Source organism: Marmota monax, unplaced genomic scaffold (genome assembly GCF_021218885.2).
Source record: "Marmota monax isolate L192 unplaced genomic scaffold, Marmota_monax_Labrador192_F-V1.1 WCK01_AAM20220418_F8-fsc00004, whole genome shotgun sequence".
Taxonomy (NCBI): Eukaryota; Metazoa; Chordata; class Mammalia; order Rodentia; family Sciuridae; genus Marmota; species Marmota monax.
In genome coordinates this window covers 17,923,305-17,940,645 of record NW_026692881.1, presented here as the reverse complement: position 1 = coordinate 17,940,645, position 17,341 = coordinate 17,923,305, and the positions used below count along the sequence as shown (strand labels likewise).

General features: G+C 38.6%; 1 protein-coding gene across 7 annotated transcripts in view; it reads left to right on the top strand.

The window, feature by feature from the left end:
• LOC124096285 (Kv channel-interacting protein 2) overlaps positions 1-17,341 on the top strand; it is a 54,775-nt gene that overhangs the window by 23,661 nt on the left and 13,773 nt on the right. For 6 of the 7 annotated variants that reach the window (XR_009227313.1, XR_009227312.1, XM_058581249.1 and 3 more), the window contains 8 exons: positions 1,453-1,728; positions 5,746-5,797; positions 6,212-6,309; positions 8,794-8,924; positions 11,600-11,771; positions 13,014-13,112; positions 14,015-14,299; positions 16,919-17,077. Coding sequence is in view for 5 of the 7 variants with exons in the window: in XM_058581249.1 (XP_058437232.1) it covers positions 1,453-1,728; positions 5,746-5,797; positions 6,212-6,309; positions 8,794-8,924; positions 11,600-11,771; positions 13,014-13,112; positions 14,015-14,299; positions 16,919-17,077 (1,272 nt within the window). In the remaining 2 variants the exon portion in view is untranslated. The remainder of the gene's footprint in view (positions 1-1,452; positions 1,729-5,745; positions 5,798-6,211; positions 6,310-8,793; positions 8,925-11,599; positions 11,772-13,013; positions 13,113-14,014; positions 14,300-16,918; positions 17,078-17,341) is intronic. The other variant, XM_058581252.1, reaches the window with a different exon arrangement.

Below are 17,341 nucleotides of genomic sequence, written 5' to 3'. Positions count from 1 at the left end.
TAGTCCAAATTATTAACCAATAAAATTCATTAATCTATTGATGAGGTTATAGCCCGCATGATCTAGTCATTGCTTAAAAACCTCACCTCTGAACCATGTTGTGTGAATATGAGATTTGGGGGAGAACATTAAAAATCTAAACCATAACACACATTCACTGGGTACTCCCCATTTCCAAACAAACCAGTCCTTTCAAGCCTTCCCTACTTTTAGACTCTGTTGTTTCACTTGCCTAGAGTGCTGACTTCTCTTACTACCTATTCTAGCTAATTTCTACTCATCCTTTATAATCCAGCTCAGAAATAAAGCCATGGGGTAAGGGTTCTTCAGTAGTAAAGTAACTGCCTAGTAAACCCAAGGGCTGGAGTTCAATCCCCCCAGCACAGCCAAAAGGGAACCACATTCACAGCCTCTCCCCAAAGTAGGAGTTAGTTATTACCTTTTCTGACTTCCTGAAACACTTGGGTACATCATGAAGGAATTCTGTGTGTACTTGCTTGCCTATCACCATACTGTGAGCTCATAGTGGCCCGTGAGCCCAGGCCCAGGCAAGCGAAATCGGTGCCTGCTGCGTGAAGGAATGAACGAATGCATTGCATCGTTAAATGGAGTTAGCTTCCAAAGTGGATAGGGAAAAATGATTCAAGGCAGAGGGGTGAGCTGAACTCCTTGGAATGGTGTCGTCACAGAACCGAGCCAGGTCAGGCGAATGTAATTAGCCAAACTATTACAAGAATCTCCATAGAAAGTAGGTCAGTTCCTTCCTGTCTCTTTAAGAACCAGAGGCTTCGTTTCCGCGCTTGCGCTTTGAGAGAGTAAACTCCTTTCCTTTACACCCACCCCGCTTCGCCTAATTGCCCCAAAAGGCGGTAGCCTCCTCCCATACTCCCCTTCTACTGGTGGAGTAATGGTCCGTCCCAAGGTGTCGGGCTCTTTCTGGAGGGTGGCAAGCATAAATGGTACATTCCACCGCCTGCATTCTCCGCGTTTCCTATGTTCTATTTCCCCCTACTGAATGAAACGTAATAGGCTGGCCCCAAAGAAGGAGGGGGAGGGGGCCTGAGAGGACCGGTCTGAGCCGGTCTGCGGCGCAGGCGCAGTGCGGATAAACAGGAAGCGGGTCCTAGAGGCAGCGGCAGAGTAGAACTAGGGGCTTCGGGGGCAGCAGCGGAAAGACTTAAGATTATTAAGAGGGCAGCAGACACCGAGAACGAGAAGAGGAGCCTTGGCCATCGGCTTCCAGTGAACGAGAAGTCGCGGTTTCGCTCTCTTCTCTGCTTAGGTTTTCGGCTTCCCAGCTTAGGCTAAGGCAGCGGCTGACAAAGGGCTCGCGCCGGTGCCGCCGCCCTTCTCATCCGGGCAATCGGGCCCCTGCGGAGAGGGAGGGGGAAGGGCTGAGGGGGAGGGGAAGGAGCCGGAGGGGCGCGCGCTTGGAGCTTAGGCCCTCTCCAGGGTTCCAGTCCCGTGGCCCAACGGACGGAAGCCGAAGAGGACCTGCAGAGGTGGCGGCGGCCGGTGGCAGGAGGATGGTGCAGAAGGAGAGCCAGGCGGCGCTGGAGGAGCGGGAGAATGAACTCAGTTCTAACCCAGCCGCCTCTGCGGGCGCATCGTTGGAGCCGCCGGCAGCTCCAGCCCCTGGGGAAGACAACCCAGGAACCGGGGCTGGGGGAGCGGCAGTGACCGGGGCGGCAGGAGGGGCTCGGAGGTTCTTGTGTGGCGTGGTGGAAGGTGAGCGTTCCTTCCCGTCACGCCCCGGTATTAATATGTTATCTCCTCAGGAAGGGAATGGGGGGGTTCAGGGGGCTCTAAAAGGCTGTTACTCCCTTGGGTCCGAAACTTGGTCCTGTTAAAATGAAGGGTGGGGAGGTGAGGCGGTGGACTAATTTTTCCTTCTCACGTCCTTAAACGGCGTCCGATTCCCCTCTGGCTACTAACGTGCCTAACCCCACCCGGTTTGGGCATGGAGCCAGGCCGACTCCCGAGGAGGCGGTGGTAAAGAGCCTGCTGTTAGTTATACCTCTTTATACATTGGGATCTTATTCTGTAGAGTCGTCTGTTTTTTAATGGAAAAATATGTATGAAGCCGGGAGCGGTGGCGCACTCCTGTAATCCCAAGACTCGGGAGACCTAGGCAGGTATATCAAGTTGTAGGTCAGCGTCAGCATCCCTGTCTCCATTAAAAAAAAAAAAAAAGTGTCCCCGTCCTATCCTTTGGTGGGGGGGGGGGAACCCACACAGACGTGCTTGTTGTGCTTCTTAAGTGAAGAGTAGCGTAGTTGGCCATTGGTGGTTTTTTTTTGGGGGGGGGGTGGTATCCGAGATTGAACTCGGGCATTCGACCACTGAGCCACATCCCCAGCCCTATTTTTTGTATTTTATTTAGAAATAGAGTCTCACTGAGTTGCTTAGCGCCTCACTTTCGCTAAGCCTGGCTTTGAACTCGCAATCCTCCTGCCTCAGCCTCCTAAGGCTTATAGTATTTAACAGTTACCTATCGTTTTAGATTTTTTGCTGGCCAGCAAACTTCTTCTCCCTCTCTGAAGATTCATTTGCAGCCTAGAAAATTGTCTGCTTTTCAACTACTGCATTTTGTCTTCCAAGGATAAAGTTTTGACTACAATAACATTTTGGAAGATATGGAATCTGAATTTAGGGACTGAAGATGAGGCTTAAATATGCGAGAATAAAAGGAATGAGTGGACATTTTGGTAATGAGGGAAAATTACCACGAGTAATTTTACAGAGTTCCAGTCAGTCACTTTAGCGCTCTTTGCTTGAGTGCAACATGTATTTCAATTTTTTAATTATTATGGTCAACCCAGGGCTTTCTAGTTGTGGGATTTTTTTGTCTCCTATTATGTAATGGTGCGGATAGGAGTATAAAAATGACTCTGGAAAAAAAAGCTAAAAAGGTTGGTGATGCCCACCTATGGGAGGTTGAGGCAGGAGGGTCATTTGAACCCAGGAACTTGGAGACCAGCAACAGTGAGACCCTGAATCCCAAAACAAAACAACGAAGATAAGGAAAAAGCAAAGGAGGGTTATTCTCTTGATTGAGAGCATCAGCTTTTCCAGCGTGTTCACCATATTAATGTGTTCTTTTGAAACAGGTGGTGATTATGGTATTTTAGATAAAGTTTAATTGCAGGGGAGAACATGCTACTTTACAGCTTAGTAAGTCATGAAACAATTTAGCAAAATTGCCTTGCAGACCATATTCTGTTGGAGTCAGTGTTTATGAAAACATGATTGTTTTGTGTGACTTATGTGTAGATGTATTTATTGGGCTTCTTGGAGCTCAGGGAGATTTAGAAAAACAATCTGTATATTGTTATCAGTGATCTTGGGGTGGAAGGTGAGGAAGGAGTGATGGGGGAAATCCACATTTCATACCTATACTGGAATGAATCTAAGGAAATTTGCCAGTTAATTATACTTTCAGTAATTAATGAAGGAAACTTGCTCTGGTTAAAACTGGTTTGTTTTGCATAGTATGGAAAAAGGAGTCTTTAATTCTTTTGTTCTTCCTTCTCCCATTCTTTTGTATAGTTTATTGGTAACTGAACACCTGAGCCAGCACACATTTATTCCTTCCTTCCTTCCTTCATTCTTTGTTGGTACCATTCCTAAAATGGAGGAGGATCGGAAACACAGTATAGTTGCTGCCAGGATTCCTTTTTTGTTTTTTGCATTTACTGTGTTAATAGCACTGCCTTCTTTTTTGTGGTGCCAACCAACCAAAACCATAAACCTGACTCTGAAAGAACCAGGTTAGGATTTCTGAAGATTAAAATGTTCTTGTTAGGCATTTGAAAAAATCTTTTTTTTTTTTTTTTTTTAATTGGAGCATAGCTAAATCCTAATGTATATGTACTGGGGATTGAACCTAGGAACATTCTACCTCTGAGTCAGATCCTTAGGCATGCACCAAACTTTTTTCCTTTTTTAAAAGAGTCTCTAAGTTGCTAAGGTGTGTCTCCTACTTAGAATCCTCTGCCATAGCTTCTGGAATAACTGGGATTACAGGTGTAAGCCACAACTTCCAGCCTTAATGCCTACTCCTTTTTTTTTTGTAGTTGTAGATGGATAGTATGCATTTATTTTATTTGTATATGGTGCTAAGGATTGAACCCAGTGCCTTGCACATGCTAGGCAAGTGCTCTGCCACTGAGCTGTAGCCCCAGCCCTAATGCGGGGGGGGGGGGATAATGCTCAGGGTTGTAAGAAAGACTTGTAAAAATTTTACCATATCAAGAATATTTTAGGGGCTGGGGCTGTGGCTGAAGCGGTAGCGCGCTCACCTGGCATGCGTGCAGCCCGGGTTTGATCCTCAGCACCACATACCAACAAAGATGTTGTGTCCGCCGAAAACTAAAAAATAAATATTAAAAAAAGAATATTTTAAAACCACGTATAGGAAGTAAATACTGATTTGTCAAAAATGAAAGTGCTATCCTGGGCATGGTACAGAGGCTGAGGCAGGGGGATCTCAGAATTGAGCCTAGGCAACTTCATAAGGCCCTGTCTCAAAATGGTGTAGCTCATTGGCAGAGAGAGCTCTTGCCTAGCATGTGTGAGTACCCAGTACTGCAAAACAAAAAAAGACAAAATGCTCCAGCTTGGTAACATTGGTAAGTAATGAATTTTACTTTAATTTGCCATTGTTCTTTCTTGTGATGCACATTAATCATTCTGCCTAGAGAGGAGGCCATTTTGTGTTCATAGTGCTTTTATTGACCTCTTCATGGCATTCTTAAGTGGTTGTCCTTATCTCTTGCTGATGATTAGACTGAAATAGGTGGAAAGTAAAGGTTAGGCAGGCTGTAAGGTTTTGTGTAGTAGAGCTATGATTAGCATACTAGGGAACTCCAAATACCAGTTTTGTTCTTTTACATCAACTTAGGACATTAGACTGCAAGGCTTGTTTCCTACAATGGACATTCTGGGGCAAATCAGTCATGTTCTTAAATTTTCTGATGTTGAAATCTTGGCATTGGAAATTAATGATGGTTTGCGAGTTTGCAATTCAGGCCAATCATTAAGTTTTCAGATTCTTTTCTATTTCTAACTCTGAGTTACCTTACCTCACCCCTGTGGAAGCAGTTTATCCCCCTTCTACATATTAATTGTTATTGTTAGCAATTTGGATTTCTTGACTTCTCTTTGATATTGTAAAATTGAGGTACTAGATTTGGACTGAGGGTATTGCTCAGTGGTAAAGGGCCTAGCCTGCTCAAGACCCCAGCACTGAAACAAAAAAAGTTAGATTTAAGTGTATTTGGTTTTTATTGACAGTAAAAAGAGATTTTAGGTTTAGCTATTTTTAAATAACTACCACATAAGTAATAAATGTCACTGTATTATAAATTTATCTGAGCAAAAAAGGAATGAAAGTCACCTTTAATGTCACTATACAAAGGTAAGCAAATCTTTTTTTTTTTTTTTTTTTTTTTTTGAGAGAGAATTTTAATATTTATTTTTTAGTTTTTGGCAGACACAACATCTTTGTTTGTATGTGGTGCTGAGGATTGAACCCGGGCCGCACACATGCCAGGCGAGCGCACTACCGCTTGAGCCACATCCCCAGCCCCTAAGCAAATCTTAATGTTTTACTAATGCTTTTCAGATTTGGGTGTGCTGTACACATTTTTTTACATGTAATTGTATGTTTTGTAATTTGCTGTTCTCAATAAATGTTACCATATTTGAAACTTGAAAATACTTCTGTTTTTACCTTAAATCCAGGATTTTATGGAAGACCTTGGGTTATGGAACAGAGAAAAGAACTCTTTAGAAGGTAATTTTTATTATATGAAGTAAAGAAGTAGAGAGGAGATCTTTAAGCCCTGGACATTTCCTTTTATTTGAAAAAAAATACACTGAATAGCCATAGTTTCTTGTTAAAGAAGTATAGTTTCTTAGTTAATAGAAGTAATTTTACTTTGATCTTTTATCTTTTAAGCCAGTGGTTTTCAAACTTTCCTTGGGTGAGCTGAATAGTTTTGGGGTTTTACCTACCTCACCAGAATTGAGTTTTATTCAAGACTTTAACATGTTGACATACTTTGCAATGTTAATTTTTTAAATTGAAAAGCTGTTATCTTAGAATATTATTAGTTTTGCATGAAATGGAGAAAAAAGAAAGGGGGAAAAATTGAGATTTGTTACCTATAAATGTAGCCTACTTAAATATGATTTTCTTTCCCCTTAGGCTCCAGAAATGGGAATTGAATACATACTTGTATGCCCCAAAAGATGACTATAAACATAGGATGTTTTGGAGAGAAATGTATTCAGTGGAGGAAGCTGGTAATCATTTTCTTTCTATTGTATAAATTCAGACTATATGAAGAAAAGAGCTATAGTTTAAGTATTTTGTTTCCACTTTAAAGGTAGTTTCCTTTTATATACTAACCATTTACTCTGTGAGCTAATATAGATTGAATATATGATTCCAGGAAAAATCGGGATAAATGATGTTTTGCAGTTTTTTTGTTTTTTAATGGTACTGGGAATTGAACCCAGGAGTGCTTTACTGTTAATCTATATCCTCGGTCCATTGAGACAGGGTAAGTATTTACTAAGTAGTAGAGGCTGCCCTCAAACCTGAGAACCTCCCACCTCAGCTTTTTGAATTGCTGGGATTAAAGACATGTGTTCTGTACCCAACTATGCAATATTTTTTTAAAAAACCAAAATTTCTACAAAAAATTCATGATGAAAGAAATACTAAAATTTTAAGTAAAGATTATATTACTGATTATTCTTTCAGCTTCAGGCTCTCTCATGGCTTAGTCTTTTTTAAATATTTTTTTTAACTTTATTTTTGTTTATGTATTTTTTTATGTGGTACTGAGGATCGAACCCAGTGCCTTACACGTGCTAGGCAAGTGCTCTACCACTAAGCCACAACCCCAGCCTTCGTTGCTTAGTTTTGACCACTATTAGTGATCCTGTCTTTATTTAAAATAAAGATCTTATCCTATCCAGTGAAGTGGAAGTCCATAAAAATTGTCCTAGCTATGTGTATTGTTATGTTGAATTAATTATATTAGTTCATAAGTTAGTACTATATCATAGAACCTCCCTGTATATCAGACAGGAGGGATTTTTTGTTGTTGTTATTGTTTTGGTACTGGGAGTTGAACCCAGGCTGTTTTACCATTGAGCTATATCCCCAATCCTTAAAAAAATTTTTTTGAAGTTATCAACACATCTTTTATTTATTTGTTTGTGGTGCTGAGGATTGAACCTAGGGCCTCACACATGCCAAGGAAGTGCTCTACCGCTGAGCCACAATGCCAGCCCTCCCCAGTTCTTTTTATTTATTATTTTGAGACCAGGCATTAGGAAGTTCTTGAGGGCCTTACTTAAGTTGTTGAGGTTAGCCTTAAACTTGTGATCCTCTGGTCTTAGCTTCCCAAGTTGCTGTGTGCCACCTTGTCTGACCAAATGGTGCTTTTGGGGGGTGATTTAGTGAATGGGGAGACATTTTCATGTTTAGAATTAAATAGTATACACATGTAACACCCATGTAATTAATAAGATACTTGGTTATAGAGCTCTGCCCAGGCAGATAGGTAAATTTTACTTGCTTCTTCATAATTTAAGAAAACTATCTCTGTATAGTGTTGTTTAAATTATGTAATTTAAGTGTGTCTTTAACTTAATTATTTTCTGTTGATGCTGGTAATGAAATTTAATGTGATCAATTATCAAGATATAGTCAAACGGCTACCGTTAGGTATAACTGAACTTCATTCAGAACATTCAGAAATATATCCTGGCTGAGTGTGGGGGTGCACACCTGTGGAGGCTGAGGCAGGAGAATCATAAGTTTGAGGCCAGCCTCAGCAACTTAGTGAGACCCTGCCTCAAAATAAATTTTAAAAGGACGGGGAATGTAGCTCAGTGTGGTAAAGCGCCCCTGGGTTCATTCCCCAGCATGCCCCCTCCCAAAAAAATCCTAAAGCATATAATATAGTAAATCACTTAGGAAAATTGCCTATCATATTTTTTTAAATATGTGTTTTTTTAGTTATAGGTGAACACGGTATCTTTATTTTTTTATTATTTTTTATTTTTATGTGGTGCTGGGAATCAAACCCAGTGCCTCATGCATGCTAGGCGAGCGCTCTACCACTGAGCCACAGCCCCAGCCTGACATATTTTTTAAAGGCTTAAATCTGTAATGAATGTTTTCTTGAAGATAGAGATACACCTTTCAAACACTGTTGAGTATAAATGGTTTATGTTCATTAAGAAACTTGATAATACAAGATTTTTGACAAAAGGCAATGAAAAAATACTTTATTGATTTTAACTTGTTTCCTAAAAAGGATAAAAAGTTATTTGGAAGTGAGAAGGAAGGACCTCATTTTCTTTTGATTCAAATCAAAAAAGTGGGAACTTAACTGGGCACTGTAGTGCATGCCTATATTACCGGCAGCTTGGGAGGCTGAGGCATTTGGAGCCCAAGTTCCAGTCCAGTCTCAGCAAATTAGAGCAACATAGTAAGGAGGGACTATCTAAAAATAAAAAGGTCTGATAGGGTGTGCTTAATGGTAGAGTGCCCTTGGATTCAACTCCAGTACCAAAAAAAACTGAAACTTGTTTTTTTTCATATATGACATTAAATCACTTTAGGCTTGTGCCATTTTGTATGGCCTGTTATCACATTGAATATGATAATTTTCAAAATAAACTTTTCTTGTAAATTAGAACAATTGATTTCTTCATTTGGAAAGTGAAGATTCTTATTTGCTTTCTAAAAATGTGGACTCTGTTTTTTAGAGCAACTTATGACTCTCATCTCTGCTGCCCGGGAATATGAGATAGAGTTCATCTATGCTATCTCACCTGGATTGGATATCACTTTTTCTAACCCTAAGGAAGTATCTACATTAAAACGCAAATTGGACCAGGTAATTCCTTACATTTTTTTTTTTTTTTCTGGCTTAGTGTTTAAACAAATAAGTTTTCAGAATTGCTTTTATTATGTTAAAAGAAATTCATCCTTGTACTTTGTTTCTGTAAGTCAAAAGAACTTTACTAGAGATACCAATCTCAAATTTTAGTTTGCATAGAGTTGGTTGCCTTATGAGAATGCTGGAGCTAGGCGATGACTCAGTGGTAAAGCACTTGCCTAGCATGTGCAAGGCCCTGGGGATTTAGGGATACTTAGAAGTGATTTGTTTGTTTGTTTGTTTGTTTATTGGTACACAGGATTGAACCCAGAGGCACTTAACCACTGAGCCATATCCCTGGCCTTTTTTTATATTTTATTTAGAGACAGGGTCTTGCTTGGTTGCCTAGGGCCTTGTTAAGTTGCTGAGGCTGGCTTTGAACTTGCGATCCTCCTCCTGAGCCACTGGGATTACAGCCGTGTGCCGCTGTGCCTGGCTAGAAATGATTCTTAAAAGAATTTTGATATGGAGTAGGGACCACAAACAAGGTAATTAGGGATTATCCTTCACCATGTTTTGAGAAACTGTACATACCTTTGGGTGCTTGTCTGAATTCATGATTGATAGGTATACTTCTGTTTGGAAATGGATAGTTTACCAAGATGAGAAGAAAACCAGACAAGGTAATCACATAAATTCTTGGTGAACCTGATTTAGGCCTAAATTGTACTTAACATGAAAGCTGTACGTCTTGTTTGATAAAGTGTAGTCCTTCCATTTCCCCGTTTCTGGGTTTAGGGTTCTTTTTGTTAATTGTTTTTGGGAGTGTTTTGGCAGTACCGGGGATTGAGCACAAGAGTATGCCACTTCTGAGCTATAACCCATTTTATTTTACTTTTATTTTGAAATAGGGTCTCACTATGTTACCCAGGTTGGTCTTGAGCTTGTGATTCTCCTGTTTTAGCCTCCCAAATAGCTGGGATTATAGGCATGCACCATCATGCCCAGCTTTCCCATTATTTTTTTTTTTTTAAGTGTGTTGATTTTTCTAAATAAGTATAGTGTTTCTTTAGGCAAAGGTTTATATTAGTGACATTAAAATAGCTAATAAAAATTTTAAGGTGTAGCTGGGAGTGTTGTTCAGGGGTATGTGTGGTTAGCATGTATGAGGCCGTATGTTTCCAAAAATAAATAAATAAAATAAAAATTTTAAAGTAGTTAAAAATGTTTATGAATGGGCCAAACATGGTGACTCAGCTGAGGCAAGAAGATTGCAAGTTCAAAACCAGCCTCAGCAATTTAGCAAGCCCTGTAGCAACTTAGCAAGACCCTATCTCAAAACAAACAAAACAATTAAAAGGGCTGAGAATGTGGCTTGGTGGTTAAGTGCCACTGGGTCAGTCCCTGGTACCCCAACAACTTTTAAAAGGTTATTTCCCTATTTTATCAAATTCTGTTATGTGCTTTGTGATTCATGTCTAGTTAAATCTATCTGCAAAGGTAATACTTAGGATCAATGTGTCTTTTGGGACTAGAACAGATCCTGGATTTTTCATGTCTTGAGTTTACTTATTAGTGTTTCTATATTTTTTTAATATGAATTTTTTAGTTTTAGGTGGATACAATATCTTTATTTTATTTTTTAATATTTTCGTGGTGCTGAGGATCGAACCCAGCGCCCCACACATGCTAGGCGAGCATTCTACCACTGAGCCACAACCCCAGCCCAGTTTCCTTTTTTTTTTTTTTGGATTTTTTATAAGCAGCAGCCAAGGAAGTAGAAACTTTGTTGGAACATATTTTTATATTGTATTTAAACCCAAAGGAAAAAACGGGCTCCAAAACTGTCTAGTATTTAACTTAGAATGTCTTCCATTGAAAATGTAAAAAAAAAAAAAAAAAAAAAAAGCTGGGCGCCATGGCACATGACTGTAATCCTAGCAGCTTGGGAGGCTGAGACAGGAGGATCATGAGTTCACAGTCAGCCTCAGCAATGGCAAGGCACTAAGCAACTCAGTGAGACCCTGTCTCTAAATAAAATACAAAAAAAGGGTCAGGGGCTGGAGTTGTGGCTCAGTGGCAGAGTGCTTGCCTAGCCTGTGTGAGCAGTGGGTTCGATTCTCAGCACCACATATACATAAACAAAGATCCATTGACAACTAAAAAATATATCTAAAAAATGTCGGAAGCGCTGGGGTTATGGCTCAACAGTAGAGTGCTCGCCTGGCATGTGCAAGGCCCTAGGTTTGATCCTCAGCACCACATAAAAATAAATAAAGTTTAAAAAAAAGTCAGGGGCTGGGGATGTGTCTCAGTGGTTGAGTGCCCCTGAGCTCAATCCCTGGTACCCCCCCCCCCAAAAAAAAAAATGTAACAACAATAGGTCAGGCTTTGAACAGTTATAAGGAAGATATTTAAGTATACTAAGTTCAGTGCAGTGGTGCACACCTGGCTTGTAATCCCAGCAACTAAGGAGGCTTGACACAGGAGAATTGCAAGTTCAAGACCAGCCTCAGCAACTTGGCAGGATTCTGTCTCAAAGTAAGGAGGACTGGGGGATATAGCCACATGGTTCAATCCCCAGTACCAAGGGGGAAAGTATAATCACTGAGAATATACTTTATTTGAAATCCTTTGGTTTTTTTTAAACTCTAAAATGAGCTCTGATAAGCATCTTGATTCCCTCACCCCAGGTTTCTCAGTTTGGATGCAGGTCATTTGCTTTGCTTTTTGATGATATTGACCATAATATGTGTGCAGCAGACAAAGAGGTATTCAGTTCTTTTGCTCATGCACAAGTCTCCATCACAAATGAAATTTATCAGTACCTAGGAGAGCCAGAAACTTTCCTCTTCTGTCCTACAGGTATCGTATATAATATCTTTATATTTAACTAGTTTTGAAATATGTAACTTCCAAAGGACCCTTTGTATAAGCCTTGTTATACCCTTTCCTTATTGTATAAAAGTAGGAATCCTTTTTCTGGGAAATATTTCTCAAGATCTTAGAGAACATTAGGAGCTTATAAATGACAACGGACAGGCAAAAAATGTATTTAGTAATGAAAATATATAAACATTACATTGTTGGGATTTAAGGAGAAATAGTATTATTGAAATGAAAACTGGGGAAAAAACAAATTTACATTGCTTTTAACTTAGTCACTTTTCATTTCCTCCTACTTGTTCTCTTTTTTCTGCCCATGTATGTCTGTTCCTTTTTTCACTCCTCCCACTCCCATCTGGGCTCTTATTTACAGTAGTCAGCATAGAAAGCTTAATTTTCTCCTTTTCTTCATTCCCCTCCTCCAGTTTTCTTCCATTGAAAATGTTTTAGGCTCTTTTAGTTGCTTCTTAAAGTTTTTCCCAGACACTATTTTTGTTCTGGAACAGATAAATTAGTTTTTAGAATACTTAATTTTGTGTATATCTGTTGTGAGCCATGAACTGTATTGTAATTGTCTGATACTACATGAATATTCAGATTTTATTTTTAATAAGATACTGGGAGCCAGGTGTACTGGTGCAGGCCTATAATCCCAGCAATTTGGGAAGCTGAGGCAAGAAGATCCCAAGTTCAAGACCTTCCTTAGCAAGGTAGCAAGATACTGTCTCAAAGTAAAACATAAAAAGGGCTAGGGATGTAGCTCAATGCTAAATGCCCCTTGGTTCAATCCCTGGTTTAAAAAAAGGGGGGGTGGTTAATTCACTAAGTCATAATTTAAAGTATAGTTGAATATTAAGCCATTGTCATAATTCTATATTTGTTTTATTTTATTATCAATTATTCTGTTTGACCTCTGATTGTAAATTTAAAATGTAGGGGATTATGTAGAAAATGATAATATTCTAGTTGTTATTTTAGTAATCCTATATTTCTAGTGGCTATAAGATTGTAAGGATTGATTAGTACTACTGTTGGAGGGAGATTATCAACTTTTATGAATTGATTGGTTCTTAAGTGAATTACCTACTTGAGTTTACACCCTTTTAGGTATGATATTGAAGCCTTTTATCACTAGGATGAAAAGAATTTAGAATTGGTCGACATTTTTTCCCATTGTAAAGTCCATGACTGTTGTACCTAATTTTTTCTCTTTACATTCAGAATATTGTGGCACTTTCTGTTATCCAAATGTGTCTCAGTCTCCTTATTTAAGGACTGTGGGTGAAAAGCTTCTACCTGGAATTGAGGTCCTTTGGACAGGTAATTCTTTTACACGTATAAATATAATATATACATACACACACAATTCCGTGTTCTTTATTCAATAAATGACCTACCTCCCCATGCACATCAAATTTCCCAAAGTTTCTGTTTTTTAAATCTGGTTTACAGTTCATATAAAGTCTGTTGAAAAAGAACTTTCTTCAAACTGGCAACTCTTCTTTTGATCTTTGTCCATACACAAAAAGATTTTTTTTTTGAGACAGGGTCTCATTGTGTTGCCCAAGGTAAATTTATGAACTCGGATGTTTCTCCTGTTTCTGCCTCCTGAATGACTGATTACAGACATGTAAAAAACACCTTAAAAACCAGGTGTGGTGGTTCATACCTATAATCCTGGTTAGCTATTTGGTAGGCTGAGTCAGGAAGATCCTAAGTTCAAGGTCAGCCTGGGCAATTTAGCAAGACCCTGTCTCAAAATAAAAAGGGCTAGGGATATAGCTCAGTGGTACATCTCTTGCCTACCATATGTGAGGCCCTGGGTACAATCCCCAGTACCTCAAAAAAGGAAAAATCTTGAAAGATTTTTGTCATGACTAATTATCTGTTACTGTGAATATTTGGTTTGTGGAACTGGGCTAGAGATATAGATCATAGCCCTAGAAAACTTCTGTTTTGTGAATGAAAGAAATAAATAAGTAAAAAGACATATATATTGCTATTGTTAGTTTAAAAAGAAAAATTGGGGCTTGGGAGTGTTTAGCTCAGTGGTAGAGCACTTGCTTAATAAGCATGAGGCCCTGCATTTGAACCTCAACACTGCAAAAAAAGAAAGAAAAAAATTGTTATAAAGTGTATATAAAGGAAAGTACAATAAAGAGTTTTTTATATAGCAGTTTTTAAAGAAAATTCTTTTAACAAATGATTATCATTATTTGTAGGTCCCAAAGTTGTTTCTAAAGAAATTCCAGTAGAGTCTATTGAAGAGGTTTCTAAGATTATTAAGAGAGCTCCAGTAATCTGGGATAACATTCATGCTAATGATTATGATCAAAAGAGGTTATTTCTGGGCCCATACAAAGGAAGATCTACAGAACTCATCCCACGGTTAAAAGGAGTCCTGACTAATCCAAATTGTGAATTTGAAGCCAACTATGTTGCTATCCACACCCTTGCTACTTGGTACAAATCAAACATGAATGGAGTGAGAAAAGATGTAGTGATGAGTAAGTAGCTTATACTTGATCTTTGACCTTGGAAGGTGGGGTTAAATAGAACCTTTGGCAAATAATTTATTCCTTTGTTATTAGTTTTAAGAGGTTTTATTAAGCAGGTGGGCAGTGGGGTATACCTGTAATCCCTGCTACTTGGGAAACTGAGGCAGAAGTTTCACAAATTCTAGGACTGGGCAACATTGGAAGACCCCATCTCAAAAAAGGAAAAGAAAGGTTTTATTAAGAAATGCTCATTTCTATTAAAAAGAAAGGGTGAGTGACCTTAAGTGACCTTAACTCACTTAATCTATTGGCCTTAGTTCTTTGTTTTTAAAATGTGACTCAATCTTTTGAAGTCTGAGTACCAGATAAGAGAGTCATTTATATTCCTATTATTCCTAGAATAATTTTCATTTTATTTGTATTTTCAAGCAGTTTTTTTCCTTTTTTTTGTTGGGGGGTGGTACGAGAGATCGAACTCAGGGTCACTCGAACTCAGGACCACATCCCCAGCCCTATTTTGTATTTTATTTTGAGACAGGGTCTCACTGAGTTGCTTAGCGCCTGGCTTGTTTTGCTGAGGCTGGCTTTGAACTCAGGATCCTTCTGCCTCAGCCTTCTGCCACTGCACCTGGCTCAGGCAGTTTTCTTAAAATGCGATATTCTAGATAACTAAATATTCTGAGATACTTCATATATCATTTACATTCAGCTTAGATTTGTGGAATCACTTATGACATTGGCTTACTAATTTTTTATTTATGAAATTCTTAAGAGAATGCTTACTGTTCATTTATATTTTAATGACTATTATGTGGTAGGTACATCTTTTTGGGCACTGAGGACAAAGAGTAAAGTCTTGGTCTTTTGAAAAATCAGTCTCTGGGTTGTATAAGGCATATAGTACTGTAGTGTGTTGCATTGTAAGTTATCTATAAATGCTGAGAGAACACAGAGAAGGGAGTGATCACTTCTGTTAAACTAGAGTGTCCAGGAAGAAAGAAGAGGATGTGGTAGTTGTATGCCTATAATCCCAGCTCTTCAGAGGGCTGAGGCAGAAGGATAAGCCTAGGCAATTTAGTAAGACCATGTCTTAGAAAATAAAAAGGGGGAGCTGAGGTTCTTTGTTTTTAAAATGTGGCTTAGTGGTAGAGCACTTGTCTGGCGTGTGTGAGGCACTGGTTTCAGTCCTCAGCATCATGTAAAAGTAAATAAAATTATGTCCATCTACAATTAAAAATAAAAAGAATTGGGGATGTAGCTTAGTGATAGGATGATGCCCTTAGTTTCACCACTAGAAAAATGAAGAATGGTGTTAAGAAGTAATTTCACAGTACCAGGGTGGTGCATACCTGTAATCACAGCTATTTGGAAGGCTGAGGCAAGAGAATCTGCAAGTTCAAAGCTAGGCTGGGCAGTTTAGCAAGATCCTGTCTCAAAGTAGTAGTAGTAGTAGTAGTAGTAATAAAAAAAAAATTAATAAATAAACAAAGACTGGAGTTGTAACTTGGTGGTAGAGTGCTTACCTAGCATATTAAAGTTCCTAGGTTTGATCTTTAGCACAGAAAACAATTTCATGAATGTTTAAGCTGGGTTGAAGTACAAGCATAGTTTGTTGGGCATTAATGGCTCGTGGGCTGGAGGGGAAAGTGCTGGACATTGAAATTTTGAAGTTATCTGAATTTTGGCCTATTTGGGGTATTGAAGTATCATGATATTTGGTTGTGTGTTATTGTGGTCTCTCAATTCTGTACTCATATTTGCAGTTGTTTATTGAATCAGTATTTCCATTTATGTTCAGTCATTGTTGTTCCCCTCTTCCCAATAAAAAATAAAATTAGGAATAAGACCACAATTCCTTCTGTATGTAGGACATTTCTCTGCCTTAAGAGATGAAGCTAAAAGAATAGAGCATGCTAAGGAGCTGTAGACACTAGCTGAACTGGACTATGTGCAGGGAAATACAGAAAACTAAGAATAAGGGATTTTTGAATACCAACCCAAAGAGTTCATTTTTTCTACCTGGTTCTACTGTTTTTTGAGCTCATTGCTTTATCTGTGTTTATGTGAAGGCTTTGTTGATTTTTCTATTCTTCCTTCCTCCTTGTATTTATTAATAGTGAAGTTATACGTTCCTGAAGACTAGGGAAAGTTGTTTTTTTTTTTTTTTTTTTTTTATGGAAATCGTGATGCCTTTAACCTTGCATATCAAATAATTGATACTTAATGGATATTTGTGATAAGTTTTTCTAATGATTCTAAAGTAACTACTATTTCAATTGGGATTTTACATTTAACAGTGCATTTAGATGACTATTTAGGTGAAATGGTCTTACTTGTGTTTGCATTTTTACATTTTACATTTAAGGTTTGTTGTTCTTTGCTTCTGTGGTTGTACTACAACAGCTAGTTGCTTTTTCCAATTTTATTTTTTATTAGAGCTTTATAGTTACACATAGTAGTTGGTTTCATATGGACAAAAATTATAAATGCATGGAATTTGATTTCAGCTCACAGTTCTCCCTTTTCCCTTCCCCTTTTGCTCCTCTCCCCTTAGTAGTTGCTTTTTCGCCTCCCCCTTGTCAAAAGGCTTTTGTAATAAATACTACTTTGTGTTGTTGTTTTTTTCAGCTGACAGTGAAGACAGTACTGTATCAATCCAGATAAAGTTAGAAAATGAAGGCAGTGATGAAGATATTGAAACTGATGTACTCTATAGTCCTCAGATGGCTCTAAAGCTAGCTTTAACAGAATGGTTGCAAGAGTTCGGTGTACCTCATCAGTATAGCAGTGAGTTTGGTCATTCTTTGTAAGGGGATTGGATCACTGGGTTGAATCATGAGTGAAAAACACTGTTCTTTTCCTTACCTTAGGACCAGTAACAGTAAAATTAAATGAAATTTAGGGATCTAGAGAATATGTGTTTTAAAAATCTTATTTTTAGTCTTGATGAAATGCTAATTTGAAATGTTTGCCTTTAAGTATAGATCTTAAAAAGAGAAGATAATAGTTGTTACATGTTTAAGGGTGTTTATTACCTGTTTCTCCCCCACT